General features: G+C 35.5%; 3 protein-coding genes across 3 annotated transcripts; all 3 read right to left on the bottom strand.

Annotated features, from left to right (window-relative positions):
- Positions 1 to 1325: 1325 nt before the first annotated feature.
- f2rl1.1 (coagulation factor II (thrombin) receptor-like 1, tandem duplicate 1) lies at positions 1326 to 4120 on the bottom strand. The gene is made up of 2 exons (XM_074689738.1): positions 3920 to 4120; positions 1326 to 3627 (listed from the first exon to the last, which is right to left on the bottom strand). The coding sequence occupies exons 1-2, from the start codon at positions 3990 to 3992 to the stop codon at positions 2570 to 2572; spliced, it is 1131 nt and encodes a 376-aa protein (XP_074545839.1). The 5' UTR covers positions 3993 to 4120; the 3' UTR covers positions 1326 to 2569.
- Positions 4121 to 7964: 3844 nt separating this feature from the next.
- Positions 7965 to 11564, bottom strand: LOC141805464 (proteinase-activated receptor 1-like). The gene is made up of 2 exons (XM_074690548.1): positions 11311 to 11564; positions 7965 to 9208 (listed from the first exon to the last, which is right to left on the bottom strand). The coding sequence occupies exons 1-2, from the start codon at positions 11552 to 11554 to the stop codon at positions 7965 to 7967; spliced, it is 1488 nt and encodes a 495-aa protein (XP_074546649.1). The 5' UTR covers positions 11555 to 11564.
- Positions 11565 to 12079: 515 nt separating this feature from the next.
- Positions 12080 to 16049, bottom strand: LOC141805479 (proteinase-activated receptor 1-like). The gene is made up of 2 exons (XM_074690566.1): positions 15810 to 16049; positions 12080 to 13442 (listed from the first exon to the last, which is right to left on the bottom strand). Exons 1-2 carry the CDS (start codon positions 15877 to 15879, stop codon positions 12361 to 12363), a joined length of 1152 nt encoding a protein of 383 aa, XP_074546667.1. The 5' UTR covers positions 15880 to 16049; the 3' UTR covers positions 12080 to 12360.
- Between the last annotated feature and the right edge of the window lie 3618 nt (positions 16050 to 19667).

Here is a 19667-nt window from a genome sequence, read left to right as displayed (position 1 = left end):
ATAATAATAATAATAATAATAATAAAATAAAATAAAAACAAATAATAATTAATAAATTAATTAATTTATTAGAAAAAAATACAAATTTAAAATAATTTCCTGTTTTTATGAGAAAATAATAAAATAATAAATATAATAGTAATAATAATAATAATAATAATAATAATAATAATAATAATTTCCTGTTTTAACCAGATAGCAAAGTTAAAAATGATATATTCATACTTTCAAGGTAACAAAATTAAAAATAAATTATTTTATGTTTTTATGAGCTGCAAATATAATGAAAAATAAATATTTAATTTTTTTATGAGGCAACAAAATTCAAAATAACTATTACTTCATATTTTTACAAGATGGCAAAATTTAAGAAATATATTTTTTACATTAATAGATAAATAAGTAAATAATAAAAGATTTAAATATACAAATTCAAAAATACTTTCCTTAGTGAGATTATAATGATAATAATAATAATAATAATAATAATAATAATAATAATAATAATAATAATAATAATAATAATAACAACAATAATAATAACAAAAATAATAATAAAAATAATAATATTTATGATGATAAAAGTAATAATAATTTCCTGTTTTAACCAGATAGCAAAGTTTAAATTGTGAGTTTTATGTTTGTACAAGGTTACAAAATGAAAAATAAATAATTTAATGTTTATTGTTTTTGTAAATACAAAAAATATATATATATATATATATTTACTGTTTTTATTGAGTAACAGAATTCAAACATAATATCAATTTCATCATTTTAAGCAATAGGAAAATTAAAAAATAATATTATTTTATGTTGTTTTAAGATAACAAAATTAAAATTAATATTTTCCTGTTTTTACGAGATAACAGAGTTAAAATTAAACAATTTCATGTTTCTGTGAGGAAGTTACCCCATAAAAACTGGATTTTTTATTTTTTTTTCAAGTCAATGTCATACGCCACTAAACTAACCTAATCCTGATCCTGATCCTGCCATTACAAAATGCTGACATATTTTTCCCATACTGCCCCCTAGTTGAGGACAATTTTTTTTAATAAGATGCAGAGTTGTGCTGATTTGTATTTTTTGATTAAGTTACTGTTACAGTTAAACATGACCCTCTGGAAAAAGTTTGGACACCTGAAACACCAACTTGTTTAAAAAAGGTTTTCAAAATGATGTTTAAGCAATCCAAAACAAAAAAAAAAGGATTTCTGCGACTTTAATTTACAAGCTAAAAGTCATGAGCTTTTACCATGAAGAAAAATTGTAAATCTCTTCATTTAACTTTTTATTGACATGTTAAATTTACAGGTTAAAATCATTTTCCATCCAGATGAACACACATGAATAGATTATACTTCAGTATAATGTTAAAAAATCCCACTTTGAGGTTTTAAAAAACTTCAGGCACATTTTCAAATCATCCATCAGAAAATATTTCACTAAAAAGCTAAAAAACAGGATGTTAAAAACAGTGGAGGAACTATCACATCCTGGTGACATGGAGTGAAAAAAGTGCACATCATCAATTTATTTACAACAAACGATTTAAAATGTATTTACAGGGAATAAAACTCAGTAACTCAGACAGTGTGAAGCTGTTTGAAGACGTTGATGCCCTTTTTAACAAATGGAGCTGCTGCTGCTCACACACCAAACCCCAGTGAAGAAAACTGCAATTTTTCCCCAAAGATTACAAAGCTTACAGCTCTGCTGCTTCTTCCTTCTGATGGTTTGTGTGTGTAAATATATGACATGTGTGTTTTTAAAACAACAGATATGTTCAAGAAACAACAAAAAAACAAAAAATAAAGGACAAAACACTTCAGGTAGCTCATGTGACCTGTGAGGTTAAATCGATGTTTTTTTGAATGGGGTTTGGTGCACGTACAAAAAGAGGCTTATTCTGGTTTTCAGCAGCTGTAAAGGTTTTACTTCTAGAAAAGGGAGTGCAGGATGTTTTCTCTGAGCTCGTCAGTGGAAAATAACAACACTTTTAATGGAGCACGTGTTTTTGCCTGGAGGGATTAGTTTGCAGGTGTTGCAGCTGATGACTAAAGCAAAACGTCCCGCAGCAATCCCCAAACTTTACGTCTAAAAAGCATCTTTAAACCAACAGACTGGATTCATTGGTGTCTGGAAAACCACAAGTAGTCCATTAGCACAGGTTGGGTTAAAAAAAAAGCAACTTTCTAAACCATGAAACAGCCGAAACATAACGTTTCTTAAAGCAACCAGACTCCCTTAAAGAAAAGGAGTAAATAAATTGACTTTCCACTCTATTTGTGTTTGCTTACACTCTAAATAGTTTGGCTGAGTCTCAGTGTTTGTGTTGGACTAAAGTACACAAGAATGCAATCAATGAGCGCTGCAGCAAACATGCACCTCTGGGCTCAAATGGCTGTTTTTGCACATGGAGTACGGTGGCTTGGAGGGGGAAAAAGAGGTCAAAGTGAGGTCTAACTGGATGCAAAAACAAAAGCTTTGATTTGATTGGAAGAACCTGACCCTGAGTGCTTTTTCCTGGGTTTAAAACACAGCGGACTCGCCCTTTAAAGGCGCCCTAGCAGTCAGTGCTCTGTGTGTTCCCTGATGACGAGTACGTGTTGGTCTTCCTGGAGTACTTGAGGGCGCTGAAGGACACCCGCATCCTCTCCACCGTCCTCTCGCTCCGGCACAGGAAGGTGTTCTTCACGTGCTCCCTGAAGTCCTCGGAGATGAAGTAGTAGACGAAGGGGTCGAAGCAGCTGTTGAGGCTGGCGAGGCACAGCGTGGTGATGTAGAAGCCGTACAGGTTGTTCTTGGCCTCGTTCAGCAGGAGGATGTAATGCACCAGCAGCATCACGTTACTCGGCGTGAAGCACACCACGAACATGACCAGCACCGTGATGATGAGGACCACCGCCTTCCTGCGCCGCTTGGCGATGGTGGGGTCCGACATGCTGTTCCTGAGCGCCTTCAGCATGAGCACGTAGGAGATGATGATGACCACGGTTGGGACGATGAATCCCAGAGTCCCCATGGTCAGGAAGTACCCCGCCGCCGTCTTCCTCTGGCTGGGCCTGGTGGCGTCGTGGCAGGTGCGGATGTTCATGTTTGTGATTTTGACGTCTTGGTCGTACAGGTAGAGCGGGATGGTGACGAGCCACACCAGCACCCAGATGGTGGCGGAGACGGCCACGGCGGTGCAGTTGTCCCTCTGGCGGTGGGAGAGCGGGCTCGCCACGGCCCAGTAGCGCTGCACGCTGATGCAGGCGATGAAGGCGATGGAGCAGTACATGTTGCCGTAAAAAAACGCCACCAGCACTTTGCACATCCCGTCGCCGTAGATCCAGTCGTTGCCGTTGAAGTGGTACGCTATCTTCAAAGGCACCCAGATCACGAAAAGCAGGTCGGCGAGCGCCAGGTTGGCCATGTAGATGGAGGACGGATGCTTCTTCTTCGTCCTGAAGAGGAAGACCCAGATCGCCAAGGCGTTTGAGGGCAGCCCGACCACGAAGACGATGATGTAGATGACGGGGAGGAAGACGGTGGTGAGGCGGCTGCTGAGGACTTGTTTGACGTGCGAGGCGACCCAGATCCCGTCTTTGGTCTCTGTGCCTGTGAAGCCTCTGAGATCCTCTGAGGAGCGGAAAGAAGAAGTGGAAAAGGTTGAAACGGAGGAAGAAACGACTCATGGGAAAAATAAAAACAGGCCTGAAGAGCTGTGACACTTTGAACAGAGCATGACTCATCTCCATTTTTAACCGCCTCACTTTAAACTCTGATTTTAACTAACACTGACAGAAAAACCCAGATTAAAAACTTCATCCAGTCATTTTCTGATGAATGTAAACTTTCCTCTCCAACCTCAGCCACCAAACGCGATAATTAGCCAACAGTGAACAACTCCTCAGGTGGAAACAGAGCTCACCTTGCTGAGACTCGCTCGTCCTCACGCAGCACAGGAGGAGGAAGAGCAGAGACGGTGAAATCCTCAGATTCATGGCTGTGGATTATAAATCAGATCCTAAACGTTCAGAAATGTCCGCGGCTGTGTCTGCGCTCACTCTGTCCGCGGTGTCTTCCTCTCAGCCATGCCCTGCGCTTCAAACGGCTGTTTAGACACCTCAGTGACGTCACCCAGTCAGGTGACCGCGCGCGCGAGGGACACACCTAAATCTTTGGCTGGAGATTTGTTTTCTTTCCGGTATGGATGACTGCAAAGTGATATCTGTGTTAATCTGCACTGCACTGGGTTATATTTGGAAACTGACGGACGATGAGTGTTTCTGATCTGTGGGCTGGGAATTTTACTGATTTTACTTTACAACTTTACTTTTGATTTTGGATTTTTTTTTTTTAATTCCGTGAGGAAAAAATAATTTTGACCATTATAGAACAATAATAAGAATATGGTGACAAATTTTTACATTTTGTCTGTCTGTTAGAAATTTGTTTTAATGTGCTGCAGTAGCTTTTGGCCAGTAGACTCTTTTTATCATTTTTTTTTTTTTTTTTAATCTCAGTGAGGTTTTACTTCCCCTTTCTTCAATAAAATTAAATTTAATAAATAAATAATTAAATAAAAATATATAAAATTATAATTATCTAAAGAAGAAGCAGCTCTAAAATAATGAATAAAGAAATATTGTCCTTGACTCATCTTATTGTTATGAGCAATGATAAATGAATAAATGAATAAGTATTTAAAGTTGAAATTACATATAGAAGCTGCTCTGAAACAATAAATTAAAAGTAAAAAAAAAAATGTCCTTAACTTTTCTTATTGTTATAAAAATAAACAAATAAAAAATGAATAAAAAATATATATATATATAAATTAAAAAATAAATAAATAAATGAATAAATAATTTAAATATAATAAAATAAAATAAATAAATAGATAAATAAATTAATTAATTAATAAATTGAATTGAATTGATTTAATGAATTAAAAACTTAAACTGGGAATTTTACTGATTTTACTGTAAAACTTTAATTAAGGCTTTTTTTAAAAAAATCGTGGGAAAAAACAATCTTGACCATTATAGTAGAATAATAAGAATATGGTGACAAATTTTTACATTTTGTGCTGTTTTTTTAGAATTTGTTTAAAAGTGCTGCAGTAGGCTTTGGCCAGGACACTCTTATTATCAAGATTTATTATTATTATCATTATTATTATTTTTAAATCTCAGTGAGGTTTTCCTTCCCCCTTCTTCAATAAAATTTGAATTAAATAAATATACAAAAAAATAAACATTCAAAGTTGTAGTTTTCCAAAGAAAAAGCAGCTCTAAAATAATAAATTAAAAAAATTGTCCTTAACTCATCTTATTGTTATGATCAATAATAAATAAATAAATATTTAAAGTTGAAATTCTATAAAGAAGCTGCTCTAAAATAATAAATTAAAAGAAAAAAAATTGTCCTTCACTCATCCTAGTGTTATAAAAATAACAAATAATAAATAAATAAATAATAAATTAATTAAATTAAACAAGACAAAATTAAATGAAATAGATAAAAAATAAACAAATAAATTAATATAAAATAAATTAATCAATTAATTGAATGAAAATGAAATCAAATTAATTGAATGAAAATTAAATTAAATCAAATTAAATTAAATCAAATTAAATCAGATTAAATCAAATTAAATTAAATTAAATCAAATTAAATTAAATTAAATCAAATTAAATTAAATTAAATCAAATTAAATTAAATAAATAAATAAAAATTGATTGGGTCCTAAAAAATTAAAATACCCTAAGTGTGCCATTAGTATTATATCTCGGAAGTCTTATTCCATGTGAAATTGATAATACTCAATTAGGGAAGTCAAATAAAATCTGTCAAAAATGCCCCAACATAGATCATTTGTGCACCATAATAACATTTTAAAATCAAATTGTGTTCATAACTGAGAGAAATCTCAGTTCTATTCTCAGTTCATCTCTTTCTATGTTTTCTGGTGTTTAGTTGAGCTTTATGATGCTTAATTTGACTCATTAGAGCTTTAGATTGATGACACCTGGTTGAGGATGTTCTTAAACTGTTACAGGGCGCCACCTAGTGTAACAAAAGTTCTATTACCATGCACCAATGTTAGCAGTGTAGTAGTGAGGGTGGACAAAAAAATGACACTTTTAGACTTTGTGTTGACTTTTACTGCTTGTTGAAGAAAAAAGAAGTGCACAGTTCATACATTGTTTTTTCTGTTTGGTCAGTGTTTAACACTTAATTCAGCACATTTTCCATTCATATGTAATGTTATGTTGAACATAATTCACATTTTCCCCAGCAGAGGGCAGCATGAGGCTAATTCTGTCAGGATACTCAGAGGATTGTATGCTCACAGGGGATCTGTCCAACATCAGCACGATAAAAAAATAAACTCTAACAGCTACTTATAAAAACAGTGAATGATTAAGTGCAAAGTGGTGTTTCTGTGACACGTGTGAGAGAAAGTGCTGGAAAATAAGTCATCCCACAGAAATATGTGCTCAAAAAACAACAAAAACAAGAAATTTCCTTCCATTAAATGTTGAAAACACCACAAAGTGAGCGTGTTTTCTAGAGATCGCTCTCTTATCAGCTTCCTTCCATTCATGTTATTTCAAATTCTTCTTTCCACAAGTTCCTGTGAAACTCAGAGTGTGAGCTGATTACGTCAGTGTGATGTTTTCACTTCACTTCAGATAGAAAGATAAACTTTATTTTCTCCATTCGCTGGAGTTCACACCTCAAAATAAAAACATCAACGGTTTCGTAACTTTGACATTCTGGGTAAGGGTGAAGCTGGGGTCTAAATTGGCTCATCACTTCATCAGCATTTCACTCGAGGTGAGAGAAGAAGCTGCGGTCTCCTTCAGGATATGCAACATACGACCACGGATCAACCACTTTGATTTCCACCAATGAGAAGCTCAGGTTGTTGCTCAAAGTGTGTCACAACGTTACTGAAATAGTTATTGCAAAGACAGACCTTTTTAGGTACAATGAAAGTTAAAGTCATCAGATCTGTTTTATCTGTGAGCAGGGGTCTGCAACCTTTGCTTTAGTTGGAGCCAATTTACCTCAGCTCACCTGTTTAAAGTCATTCAGAAGCCACAAAATCTACTTTATCTTCAAAAAAAAAAGAAAATTAAATGTATGACATTCTATACACAGTAAAAACATCTAGTAAATAACTAAAAGGCAAGTTGTTTTAATTTTTTTAAAGTGTACATGTAAAGTCTTAGTTTTGTATTTTTAAAAATCAAATAATTTAATTTTAGAAATTAGAAAAAAAATATCAAAAATTTGCCAAAATTTGCACATTTTTTTAGGTTCAAGTATTTGCCAAAATTTATAAAAGAAAAAAGAGTTGATTTTCCATAAATTTGCAAAAACTTGAAAAAAAAAAACAATTTTAAAAAATGCTAAAACGTGCAAAAAAAAAAAAAAGTAATTTCAAAACATTTTCAGAAGAAAAATAAAAAATGGAAAATTGAAAAAAAAAATAGTAAGTTTATTTTTTTAATTTAATTTAAAAAATGACAAAAAATTGCAATAAAATCAGAAAACTACAAAAAAATGTTTTACAAATTTTGAAATTATTAAAATTTGCATTAAAAAAACTTAAATGTAATAAATAGTAAAAAAAAATGTCAATGCTTTTTCATACTTGAATTTGATAACATTTGTTGTTAATATGGCTAAACTCACCATTTTTGGAGGTTTGCTAATATCTTGATACATATCATGATGTATTTTAAGCTAGCACGTTAGCAGTAGCCTCTGTAAGACGAATAAAAATTCTTCATTTCAATATTTTTTAAAGCTACAAGGAGCCACAGCAGAGGAGTCAAAGGACCGTATGAGGCTCCAGAGCCACAGGTTGAAGACCCTTGCTTCAGAGAACTTCAAACTTTTAAAGCTTTGAGTCTTTTTGATTTTCACCTGAAACAGGTTATAAAACAGCAGGACGGGTCTCACAGCATCAGTTTCTTGTACTGGCTGCTGAGGTTTGCCTGCGATGAGTCTGTTTTGGTGAGAGGAGTGCTCGCTCTGGAGCTGTCTTTACGGCTGGACTTGAGGAGAGTTCTGCTGGAGGACCTGCTGGGATCAGAGGAAGACAGACTGGTGCTGGTGATTTTCTGACACCTCAGCAGACTGGACAGCTCCCTCTGGCACTGAGAGGATCCAAAGTAGTAGACCAGAGGATCCAGGAGGCAGTTGAGGCTTCCCAAACACAGAAACACCAAGTAGATGATGTAGAGGCTGTCTGAGGTCTCGCGGCTCGACTCGTCTCCGTGCGTGAACTGCAGCTGCTGCATGAAGAGGAAACAGTTTGTGGGAGCGAAACAGAGCACGAACATCAGCAGCACCGTCAACGCCATCACAACCGCTCTCCTTCTTTTGTGTGAGCGCCCTGGAAGTCCTGCTGCACCCCGACTCAGGGACAAGATCACCCGAGTGTAGGAGACCACCGTGACGATGAGAGGGAGGAAGAAGAGGACGCAGCAGAGCGTGATGAAGTAGATTTTGTAGCCTGAGAAAAGCTGTGAGTCCTGGACGTCGTGGCATGTGGTGATATTCAGCTGGTGAAGCCGAACAGTCTGTTCGCTCAGTAGGAGGCGCACGGACCCCACAAAGGACAGAGCCCACATGGCTACACAGGCTATGACTGCATTTCTGGGAGTCCTCCAGGACAGGGAGTTGATGGGGTAGACCACAGCCAGGAGCCGGTCCACACTGATACACGCAATGAGCAGAACAGAGCAGTACATGTTCCAGAAAAAGGCTGCAGTGACCAGACGGCACATGGCGGGGCCAAAGATCCAGTCGTTTCCCTTAAAGTGGTAGGAGATCTTAAAGGGCAGCACCGCGGCAAAGAGCAGGTCAGCACAGGCCAGGTTCAGCATGTAGATCGAAGCGGGCTTCTTGGGTTTGATCCTCCGAACAAAGACCAGCACTGCACAGATGTTGATCGGCACGCTGATGATGAAGACCAGTGTGTAGAAGGAAGGGATGAAGACGGTGGACAGACGGCCTGTTAGAAACAGCTCAGCCTCCTCTGAGATCTGCCTCCAGCTGGTGTTGGATTTAAAAGACACCGGCTGAGATACAGGAGCAGTACCATCAGTGGGATCAGGTTCTAGATACTGTGTCAGGTCCTCCTTCTCCTCCTCTTCTGGAAAGCTGTAGGAGGTAAAAGTCCTCCCGAATGTGCTGCCTGTAAAGAAGGAGAAACACCCTCTGTTAACAACCTCTAACACAAGCAGGAATAACTCACATCTCCGGCTAACTTCCTAAATTCAACCTCAGCTCAGATCCAGCTCCCTTTAATAATTTATTAAACATAAAACTTATCACGGTGCATTCTGTCTGTGTTTACAAGTTTTAACATCAAATCTGTTTATTTAAAGGAACATACTCTGTCTGCAACTTGTTGAACTACATCTGTTTATTTTATCTGTGCTTATCTAAGCTACTGGAGCCCTCAGAGACCCAGAGTACATGTCTGTTTAAATTCCTGTATTTTTCTCAGATTCTTAAGTTATTTACATCATCACATCAGATAACTAATGGTTTTGCCTCAACAACTAATAAATTTCAGCTGTTTTCTCACGATTGTGACCCAGTTTTCCCTTTTTTTTCCTCGCTTTCCTGATATGACTCAACTTGCACACCCCTGTGTTAAAATAAACAGGAAAAAGGGAACAAAATGTTCGGCAGCCCGGCTGCTCCAGGCTTCCTCTGAAAAGGAACTTCTTTTGGTTTGGGATCCGGTAGAAAAAATAAATCCATCCTACTTAGTCTCGCTTTCATGTTTTTTTTTTCTTTTGTAGTTTTAAAACTAAAATGTTGTGTTGTTTTATTGTTTTGTTTTATTGACTCTTTTATTTTCAACTCTCTTTTTTTATTATTTAAGCACATTGGTATTTTCAGGGTATATGCTAAAATCCTGAGGTTGATTTTCAATACCTTTCTAAGACTTTTTCAAAAACCTTTAAAAAAGTTTTAAGACTTTATCGCAACTTTCAGTTGTTGTTGGCATCCACTTTTTAACAGTTGTAGTTTACATTTTTACAGAAATGCTGTAAGCTAAGGAGGAATAAAGCTTGAAAGAACAAATGAAACTAAAGGCAGGTTTATCAACACTCCCCCAACAAGAAACAGCAGTTATTCGAGGCCAACTCGCTGAAGAAAATAAGAAAATATTTAATCATTTTTAAAATTTAGGACATGTGCCTGAGATAGTGTGATTTGCTTTAATGTTGTATTTAATTTCTCTTTATGAAACTAGAAATTACGTTAATTTATAGCTGGTGTTTATACCGCCAACAATCCTTGTTGTTGTATTTTATTGTACCTAGAGTCTTTATGTATTTTTTTTTATTCTATTCTTTTTTCTTTTTGTATTTTTCTACTGACTCCATCGATTTCTCCTGTTAACATAACAATTTGCCAGTTTGGGATCAATAAAGTAACTCTATTCTTTTCGATTCTTTTCTATTTTAGAACTTTAATGGCCGAATGTTTAATGTCTCAATCAGGGGACAGTTGCAAGGAGGAAAATAAATATTCATGGATATTTTTGGGGTCAAAGCTTGAATACCTATGAAACTTAATACCTCTTAAAACCACAATTAAGACTTTTTAATACTTTTTAAGGCCTTTAATTTTCCCAAAATTGATTTATCAACTTTTAATACTTTTTAAGACCCCGCGGACACCCTGATTTTTGGTGCTTTTATTTATCGTAACTTGTCCTTACCCTTTTATTTAATATTTATTTAAAATTGTATCACTATCTTTACAATTTAGCTTCTTTTATTATTATTTTTTTTTAACTGTTGAATAAATATTCTTTTTAAAGATGTGTGCATTAGGCTCTACTCCAGAGTTTTTTTCTCATATATTTTCAGTGTTTGTTAGTTTTTAATCACAGGAACTACACTTACTGTATGAAAGGCGTTAATAAAAGTTGATATATTGACATATTTCGATTGATAGATAACAACATGAGTCACGTTTACATCAGGTATTAGCCAAAAGCTATTTGAGGTGTCATATTGTAGTGTTTTCGTGTTTCGTGTTGTCAAAAAGCCAAAAAATTAAAGTTGTAGGAGCTGGAAAAGCAGCACCGGAAGTCAACTTTAAAACGTCTAAAACGTCGTTTAAATAAAGAAATAACAGCTTGTTTTTTCTCAGTTGATTAAGTAAATAATATTTTATATTTTTATTTTCTATGTTCCGTATTTAACCGTGATTTCTGGGTGAAAAAATGGAAATATTAGCGCTAATACTGTTGTTTACGGAGTGACGTCTTACCGTTAAAAGCGTCAGTCGAACCAGCGCGCGCACAGACCAGAACCAGCAGCAGTATCCCGCGTGGACTCATCGTGAACAGGTCGAAAAATGGTGATAAAACTGCTTTAAATGTCGTTTTTCCTCGTTGAACTGTTTTCGGTCTCTTCTCAAATGTCATCTGCTCCTGCTTTTCATCAAATCTGTGAGAAACTGACTCAGTTTCCGCCCACTGTCCGGTCCAGTCCGGTCCGAAACAGAGAAACATCCCGTCCACCAATCAGCAGCGGCCTGTCTGCAGCTCGAGGACAGATTCCTCCTGGCTGATGTCACCTTCCTGTCTCACAGCAGCCAATCAGAGCGCTACTGGAGTTAATAACAGAAAACAGACAATTTCCTGCAAAATACTCTTGTGGATTTAAACGGAAGAGGGTCACGTCCTGGGTGAGAAATGATCCAAAAATAAACATTTCATCAAGATAACCTCCAAATGATGATCATTAGCCACTTTTACTGCTGTAATTACACTTAAAAAATATTTTTGTTGTCACAATATACATTTTTTTATTCAAAAAGTTTAACTCTCTACATCCTTGAGCAGTAACACAGGGGCGGATCAACAGGGGGGGCATGGGGGGACAGCTGCCCCCAACTGAAGAGCCTTCGTTAAGATAAACCAAAATAAAAAATCACAAATGTGCTTAAAATACCTTAAAAGGATTCAAATAAGGCATGAATTTTATTTTTTTACACTATAAATACAGTAGTTGGTCTCTTAAATATTTACATTAACAATAAAAATAATACATTTTATCTGGAGGCGTCTTTCATGACACCCAAGCTCACACACAGATGTTTGCTCAGCCTGTAACTGTTTTTAACAACATGTGTTTCAAACATAACGATATCACAGCATTTTATCAAATTCATAAATTAAGGATGAATATCAAAGCTCGACGCCCACGACTGACAAACTTTCAACACTGTAAGATAAGAGCTAGCAAAGGTTTGCTTAAGAAGAGTCACTGTTGATGAGTTCAGGGTTAAATTTGGAGTCTTCTCTCCAGTTGGGTGTCAGGGCTGTTTGTCTGGTGGACTTGCTTTGAACAGAACATGATTGACAGTTCTGCTGGTTCCCTGTGTGGTCTTATGACGCCTCACCATACCACACAGCTCTTTCTTGAACAAAGTTGATGCATAGTAGTGGACCAGAGGATCCAGGAGGCAGCTCAGACTTCCCAAACACAGAAACACCTGATAAACTATGTACGGTGAGTGCACAATGAAAAAAAAGTTTGTGGGACCGAAACTCAAAAACATCACCAGCACAATTAGGGCCAATATTACTGCTCTCCTTCCCTTGCCATCACGATCTGGGATCCCTGGTTGAGTCTTGCACAGGATCTTGATCATAAAAGTGTGGGAGACGGCCGTGACGATGAGAGGCAGGAAGAAGAGGAGGAGGCAGAGGATGATGAAGTACATCTTGTAGCTCTCAAACAGCTCTGAGGCCTGGACGTCGCTGCATGTGGTGATATTCAGCTGGTGCAGCCGAACAGTCTGTTCAGTGAAGACAATATGCATGGATCCAACAAAGGACACAACCCAGATGGCTACACAGGCTATAACTGCCTTTCTAAGAGTCCTCCAGGTCAGAAAGTCCATAGGGTAGGCCACAGCCAGGAGCCGGTTCACACTGAAACATGTTATAAGAAGAGCAGAGCAGTACATTTTCCAGAAAAAAGCTGCAGTGACCAGTCGGCACATGGCAGGGCCAAAGATCCAGTCGTTTCCCTTAAAGTGGTAGGAGATCTTAAAGGGCAGCACCGTGGCAAAGAGCAGGTCACCACAGACCAGGTTCAGCATGAAGACTGAACCAGACCTTTTTGGTTTGACTTTCTGAACAATGAAAAATACTGCATAGATGTTGGAGGGCACGCTGATGATGAAGACCAGTGTGTAGACAGAAGGGATGAAGACGGTGGACACAGGGCCTGTTAGAAACAGCTCAGCCTCCTCTGAGATCTGCCTCCTGCTGGTGTTGGTTTCATCAGACATCAGGTGAGATACAGGAGCTGTACCATCAGTGGGATCAGGTTCTAGATGCAGTGCCAGGTTCTCAAATTTTGGGAAGCCATGAGACATGATTGCACTTCCTGGAAAGAGAGAGAAACAGATGTTACCATTAGACAGTATGGAACTAAACAGACTGCAAAACCTGAAATCTCATCAATGTTTTTGTCTTTTATTCAGCAAAGATGGTTTTTGTAGACCTTATGTGAACCACTGTCACCTGACCAGTCCAGAAAAAACGTCTTGTTTTAAGTTATCTCAACAGAAAAGTGAGGTCAGAATTGTTTGAAACAAGTAGAAATACTCTGCCATTGGAACAAGTGAAATTTCCCTGTTTCCTGTGCTTTAAATGAGACAACATAGTAATGTGGGTGACCAGCTCTGTGAAGAACAACAGGTAGAAGAGCCAACACGGGGTCATTGTAGGTGTTTTTTATTTTGAGAAAACAAAAATAACACAAACATACGGAAGCGTATTGCATTCACTTGAAAAAAAAAAAACTCAGGTTTTTCAAAGTAATTTATTCTTCGGTTTGTTTTTTGTGGTAATTAATCTTGTTTTTTTCATTAATATTTTTTTTCTTGGTTTGTTTTTTGTTATAGTTATTTCTGTTTTTATGAGTAATTTTTTTGTGGTAATTAATTTTGTTTTTCTGATTAATATATATATTTATTTAGTTTGTTTTTTTTGTTATAATTATTTCTGTTTTTATGAGTAGTTTTTTTTCTTTTTTCAGATGACTTTTTTCCTGTTTTACGGAGTCATTTTTTCCTGAAGTATCGAGATACTTAAAAATCACGCGAGAACCTCAACCTGTTGTTTTTCGTGGTAATTTTTTCCTCCTGTTTTTAGGAGTAATTTTTTTTCCTGAAGTATCGAGATACTTAGAAATCCTGTGAGAAGCTCCAACCTGCAGACGACTCCCGTGGATGTGTGGTGGCTCCTGTGTCCCTCACGGATCAGAGATCCTGTTCAGCACATATATGCCTCATCTTTAACCTTCTACTGGCTTTCCAATGTAGAAGCAATTCATTTTTTTAATGCCACATCTTCGTCTATTCCTTAAGTATTACATCGAACAATAGGCTTAAATAAAATATAAGGATAAAGTCGAAAACACAACAAGGGTATCATACCCTGTGTGTGGCTAATACTTTACCTTTATTGACCCAGTACGGACCGGTTAAAAGTTAAGGATAAAGCATATATGTGCCAAACAGGATCTCTGATATGTGCGGGACACAGGAGCCACCACACATCCACGGAATTTCGAAATATCTCGATACTTCAGGAAAAAAATTACTCCTAAAAACAGGAGGAAAAAATTACCACGAAAAACAGCAGGTTGAGGTTCTTGCAGGATTTCTAAGTATCTTGATACTTCAGGAAAAAAATACTCAGAAAAACAGGAAAAAAATAATCTGAAAACAGAAGAAAAAATACTGATAAAAACAGAAATAATTATAACAAAAAACAAACCAATAAAAAAATATTAATCAGAAAAACAAAATTAATTACCACAAAAAACAAACCGAAGAATAAATTACTCTGAAAAACCTGAGTTTTTTTTTTTTCTTCAAGTGAATGTAATACGCTTTCGTACAAACACCCACTTCCAGTAATTTCTTATAACTGTTATGACCCCTCATATGAGCCATAACAAATGAATGAGAAATATGAAAAAAAAAAAAAAAAAAAAACACAAATTGGATATTTTAAAAGTGTCTGATTTTTTTTTAAGAGGTTAAATGTCCAATAGTTACCAAAATAATAATAAACGGAAGGGAGAGTCCAGCATTTTAAGTTCTGCTTTCAGAAGGTGGATCTGAGGTTTTTCTCTGGTTTGCTGAAGTTTCCTGAAGTATCCTGAAGTTTGCTGAAGTTTGCTCAGCTTGATTTGTTCCTCTACCAGGAGTATGTGCTTCTGCACTTTCACTTTCTCTTTGTTTTTACTTTACTGTACTAAAAGGCTTCTTTGGTAACCTAACAAACTTATCTACTTTATCACTGTCATGGTTAAACAAGTCAAATGCAATATACAAATAACAGTTTCGACACTAAATTGTAGAAATGTTGTATTATTTGACCAATTTTAAAGTTTTACTAAATTTTCTTTGAAACCATACCCCCTGTTGGGATCAGGATAATCCCGTTTCTTGGATCAAAGGGGTTTAAATCCTACTGAACAGCTCTGAACAACACAAACTGAAGGTTTGATCCGGAAACAAGAGTTGGATTGCGTGATTTAAACCGATTGTGAAATCCTTCTGCAACTCCGGAAGTCAATTTAAAAACGTCTGAAACATCATTTAAATAAAATAACAGCAGGTTAATCCCCAATAGATTAAGTAAATATTCTCTATGCTTATTTTCACCCTGATTTCTGGGTGTAAAGTGGAAATATTAGCGCTAATATTGTAGTACTGTTGTTTTCAGAGTGACGTCTTACCGTTAAAACCGCCAGTCGAACCAGCGCGCGCGCAGACCAGAACCAGCAGCAGTAACCCGGATGGACTCATCGTGAACAGGTCGGAAAAATGATCATAAAACTGCTTTAAATGTCGTTTTTCCTCGTTGAACTGTCAGTAGTCCGTTTTGAAATGTCTGCTTCTGCTTTCCATCAAATCTGAGAGAAACTGAGTCAGTTTCCGGTCCGAAACAACCCGTCCACCAATCAGCAGCAGCCTGTCTCTACCTCACAGCAGCAATCTGAGCTCCACCTTGGAGTTAATGACAGAAGACAGATGCCTTCCTGCATCCTCCGAGTAAAAACCGATCAGCGTTATGGACATGAAGCAAAAATAAACTTTTCATCAAGATATTCTTCACGTTATGATCATTATCTTCCTTTTCTATTTTTCACTACACTACAAAACTATTATTGTTGTCACGATATGAAATGTTTTATTCTAAAAGTTTAGCTCTCTACATCCCGGAGCAGTAGCACAGGGGCGGATCTACAGGGAGGGGGGGCTTACTGAAGAGCCCTGCCCCCCTTATTTAAATGCTGTTTAAAATAAACTGAAATAATCTGTAGTATGTTTCAAAGCCCCCCAAAGCATTTAAATACGTTTTTTTTTTAAACTATAAAGATGATATTTGGCTCCGTAGATATTCAACTAAGCCCCTTCATACATATGTGTGGGTTTGAATGAGACGACACAGGCAGCAGAGTGGAGAGACCGAACTGGATAACATCTATCAGTAAAATAAGTTTCCACAGGTGATGATTATAGTTATTTTCAAGTTTATAATCCATCTATCCAATGGCCAAAGGCGATTGCTCAGTACGCCTGTCACTCGCATGTTACTCCCATTTTGTAAGCTGATCAGTAAACATGGGAGCATCATACGAAGCATTCATATTCCAAAATCTATCTGTTGATTGTATCTATTGTCTATTATCTATCTAAAGATAGTGTGTACGAATCCAGAAGGTCACGGTTCATGGAGGTTACAGTGATGTAGAAATGAAAAAGTACAGTGAAAATAGAGAGTCAGAACATAAGAGCTCAGGGGCACGCTCTTCTTCATGCTGGACTTATTTGGAGATTCGCTCTTGCGCAGTTTTATCTTTAAGTGATGTTGGACTGAGTACAGACTGTCAAACACAGATGTTATTTACTGACTTGAAGACACACACACTCTGGAAAGCTGCCCGTGTTTAGAGCGTCAGATCAGAGCGGATAGATTTCCTCTGCACAGGACGCTGGAGGAGCTTCACAGCTTTGTTTTCTTTAATTGAAGTGCTTAGACAGAGTTACTTGGAAATATGTCTGCATCATGTTCCAGCTGTTTGTCTGTTTCCTCATTTGTCAGAAACTCATTCTGGTTAACAGCCAAAGCTGCTACGCTCCTTTACGTTGAATAATCCTGCTATGAGTGAGTCACTGAAGGTCAGATAAAGTCTACACTCAGTTTTTATTCTACACTCAGTTTTTATTGAAATTCAAGCAGTCCAGGTCCAGTGAACAGCATGAAATGATACAAACATAAGTGATGAGCAGTCAGTGGTGATAGAAAAGCTACAGTTACCCAAAACTGAAGAATGATGAACATTTCAACAGATCCAAAAAAGCCCTTTAACAACTCAAAGCTGCTCTGCAAGAAATTCAGCCTCAACAGAAGTTAGGAGGACAGTTATCCTGACGGTGACAGAAAAAGTTGTGGGAGTAACTAAATTGTTTCTTTTATAACTTCAGCCATGATAAATGAAGCGCTAATGCTAACATTATTGATTCATAAAGCAAAATATAAGATGACGAATGACCAGTAAGTAAAGAAATATAAGGATATAACAGGGCGACACCCTTATGAAGCTTTATTTATCATAGATGAAAAACAATGAAAATAATAAACAATATAAAAAAAATAAATCAAAAAATATATTTAAAAAAAATGGATTAAAAACAACATTTTTTTTTAAAGAAAACGCAAGACCTACCTTTTTAATCTGGCTTTTTGTTGGTTGTATTTAATATTATTTTATGTTTTATTTTAACTTATTTTAACTGTTTTATTTTGTTTTATTTTTTTCATTACAGATCAGATTTTTTTATTTGGGATTTAATTCTTTGTTTAATGCTTTTCCTTTATCTTATTTAACCTATTTTACTAAACACCTGATGTAACAATTTAACATTTTACCAAATTATTTTTCCAACTTTTATTTTATATTGTTTTATTGTTTTATTTATTTGTGTATTCACACATTTACTTATCTCACCCTCTAGTATTCACCAGTGTTATTTATTTACTTATTAAATAATTAATTAAATAATTAATTAAATTATTTATTTATTTATTTATTTATTTATTTTATCTATTTATTTATTTTTTATTAATAAATTACAATTTAAGTTTTGGATCCTGTTTCCTCATTTTAATTGAAGATTTTTTTTTCAATTATGCAATTTTCTACTTTTTATCCCAGTTTTGTTATTTCATTTAATTTTTTTTGTTTTATTATTTCATTTAATTTCATTTTATTTTATTTTATTTTATTTTAGTATTTACTAGTATTATTTATTTATTCATTCATTTATTTATTTTATCTATCTATCTATCTTTTTTTAATTAATAAATTACTATTTTAGTCTAAGCTCCTGTGTTTCCTCATTTTAATTGAAGTTTTTTTTTTGCAATCATGCAATTTTCCCCTTTATATCCCAGTTTTTGTTATTTCATTTTATTACTTTTTTATTATTCTATTTTATTTCAGCTTATTTTTTTTTATTTTATTTTAGTATTTACCAGTAGTATTTATTAATTTATTGTATCTATTTATTTATTTTATCTATTTTATTATTTATTTATTTACTTGTTTATTTATTTTAAATTTATAAATTGCTATTTTAGTTTTAGCTCCTGTGTTTCCTCATTTTAATTGAAGATTTTTTTTTTCAATTATGCAATTGATTGCTTTTTATTCCAGTTCTTGTTATTTGATTTTATTATTATTATTAATGTTTTATTTTATTTTATTTTATTTTATTTTATTTTATTTCATTTCATTTTATTTCATTTCATTTTATTTTATTTCATTTTATTTTTATTTTATTTTATCTTTATTTTATTTTATTTTATTGTCATTGTTGTTGTAAAACACTTTATATTACAAAGTCCTGTAAGAAAAGTGCTATACAAATAAAGTTTGATTGAATAATAAGAATAATAATTTACTTACTTTCACAACTTTTCTGTAACGCTCTGAAAATGAGCAGGAAAAGACGATTACTGACAGAGACACAGAGCATCAGGACGTTTACAGGAAGAGGTTTTTGCTTCAGATAAATGAAGTCAGAAAAAGTCAGGGTGAGCTCAGAGAGTCCAGGTTCCTCCTGATCTTAAGATACTCAGGAACTGGGGCTGGAGACTGACAGGGAGAGGTCTGGTAGAGCCATAAGCCAGGAAGAACCAGAGGCTGGACCATCAGAGCCCACAGATGGAGTTTGAACTCTTTACTTCATCGTGCAGAATTTTTGTACAGCATGTGTTGAGTCGGTGAAAGGGTGATTCCTCAGTGTTTGACATCAAATGTAAACATGGTGGAGGAAGCGTGGTGGTCTGGGCTGTTTCACTCCATCCAGGGTCTGTGGATTGTACACAATGAGAGGCTCCCTGAACCAAAAACAGCAACAGAAAAACACAGATTTTTGTTAAGAAAGCCATTGATTAAACAGAAAACATGCAGGCAGAAAGATAGAAAGAAAGCACTTACATCTCATTAACTGTGAGGCCCAAATTCTGTTAGTCTGCGGCCCACTGCTTGTCTGAAAAACACGTCATTGCAAAACACCACCAGACC

Source organism: Halichoeres trimaculatus, unplaced genomic scaffold, assembly GCF_033239565.1.
Source record: "Halichoeres trimaculatus isolate MK-OKI-2021-1 unplaced genomic scaffold, fHalTri1.1 fHalTri1_scaffold_16, whole genome shotgun sequence".
Lineage (NCBI taxonomy): Eukaryota > Metazoa > Chordata > Actinopteri > Labriformes > Labridae > Halichoeres > Halichoeres trimaculatus.
Note: the sequence above shows the minus strand (reverse complement) of the source record. Positions and strands in the feature narration are given on the sequence as shown.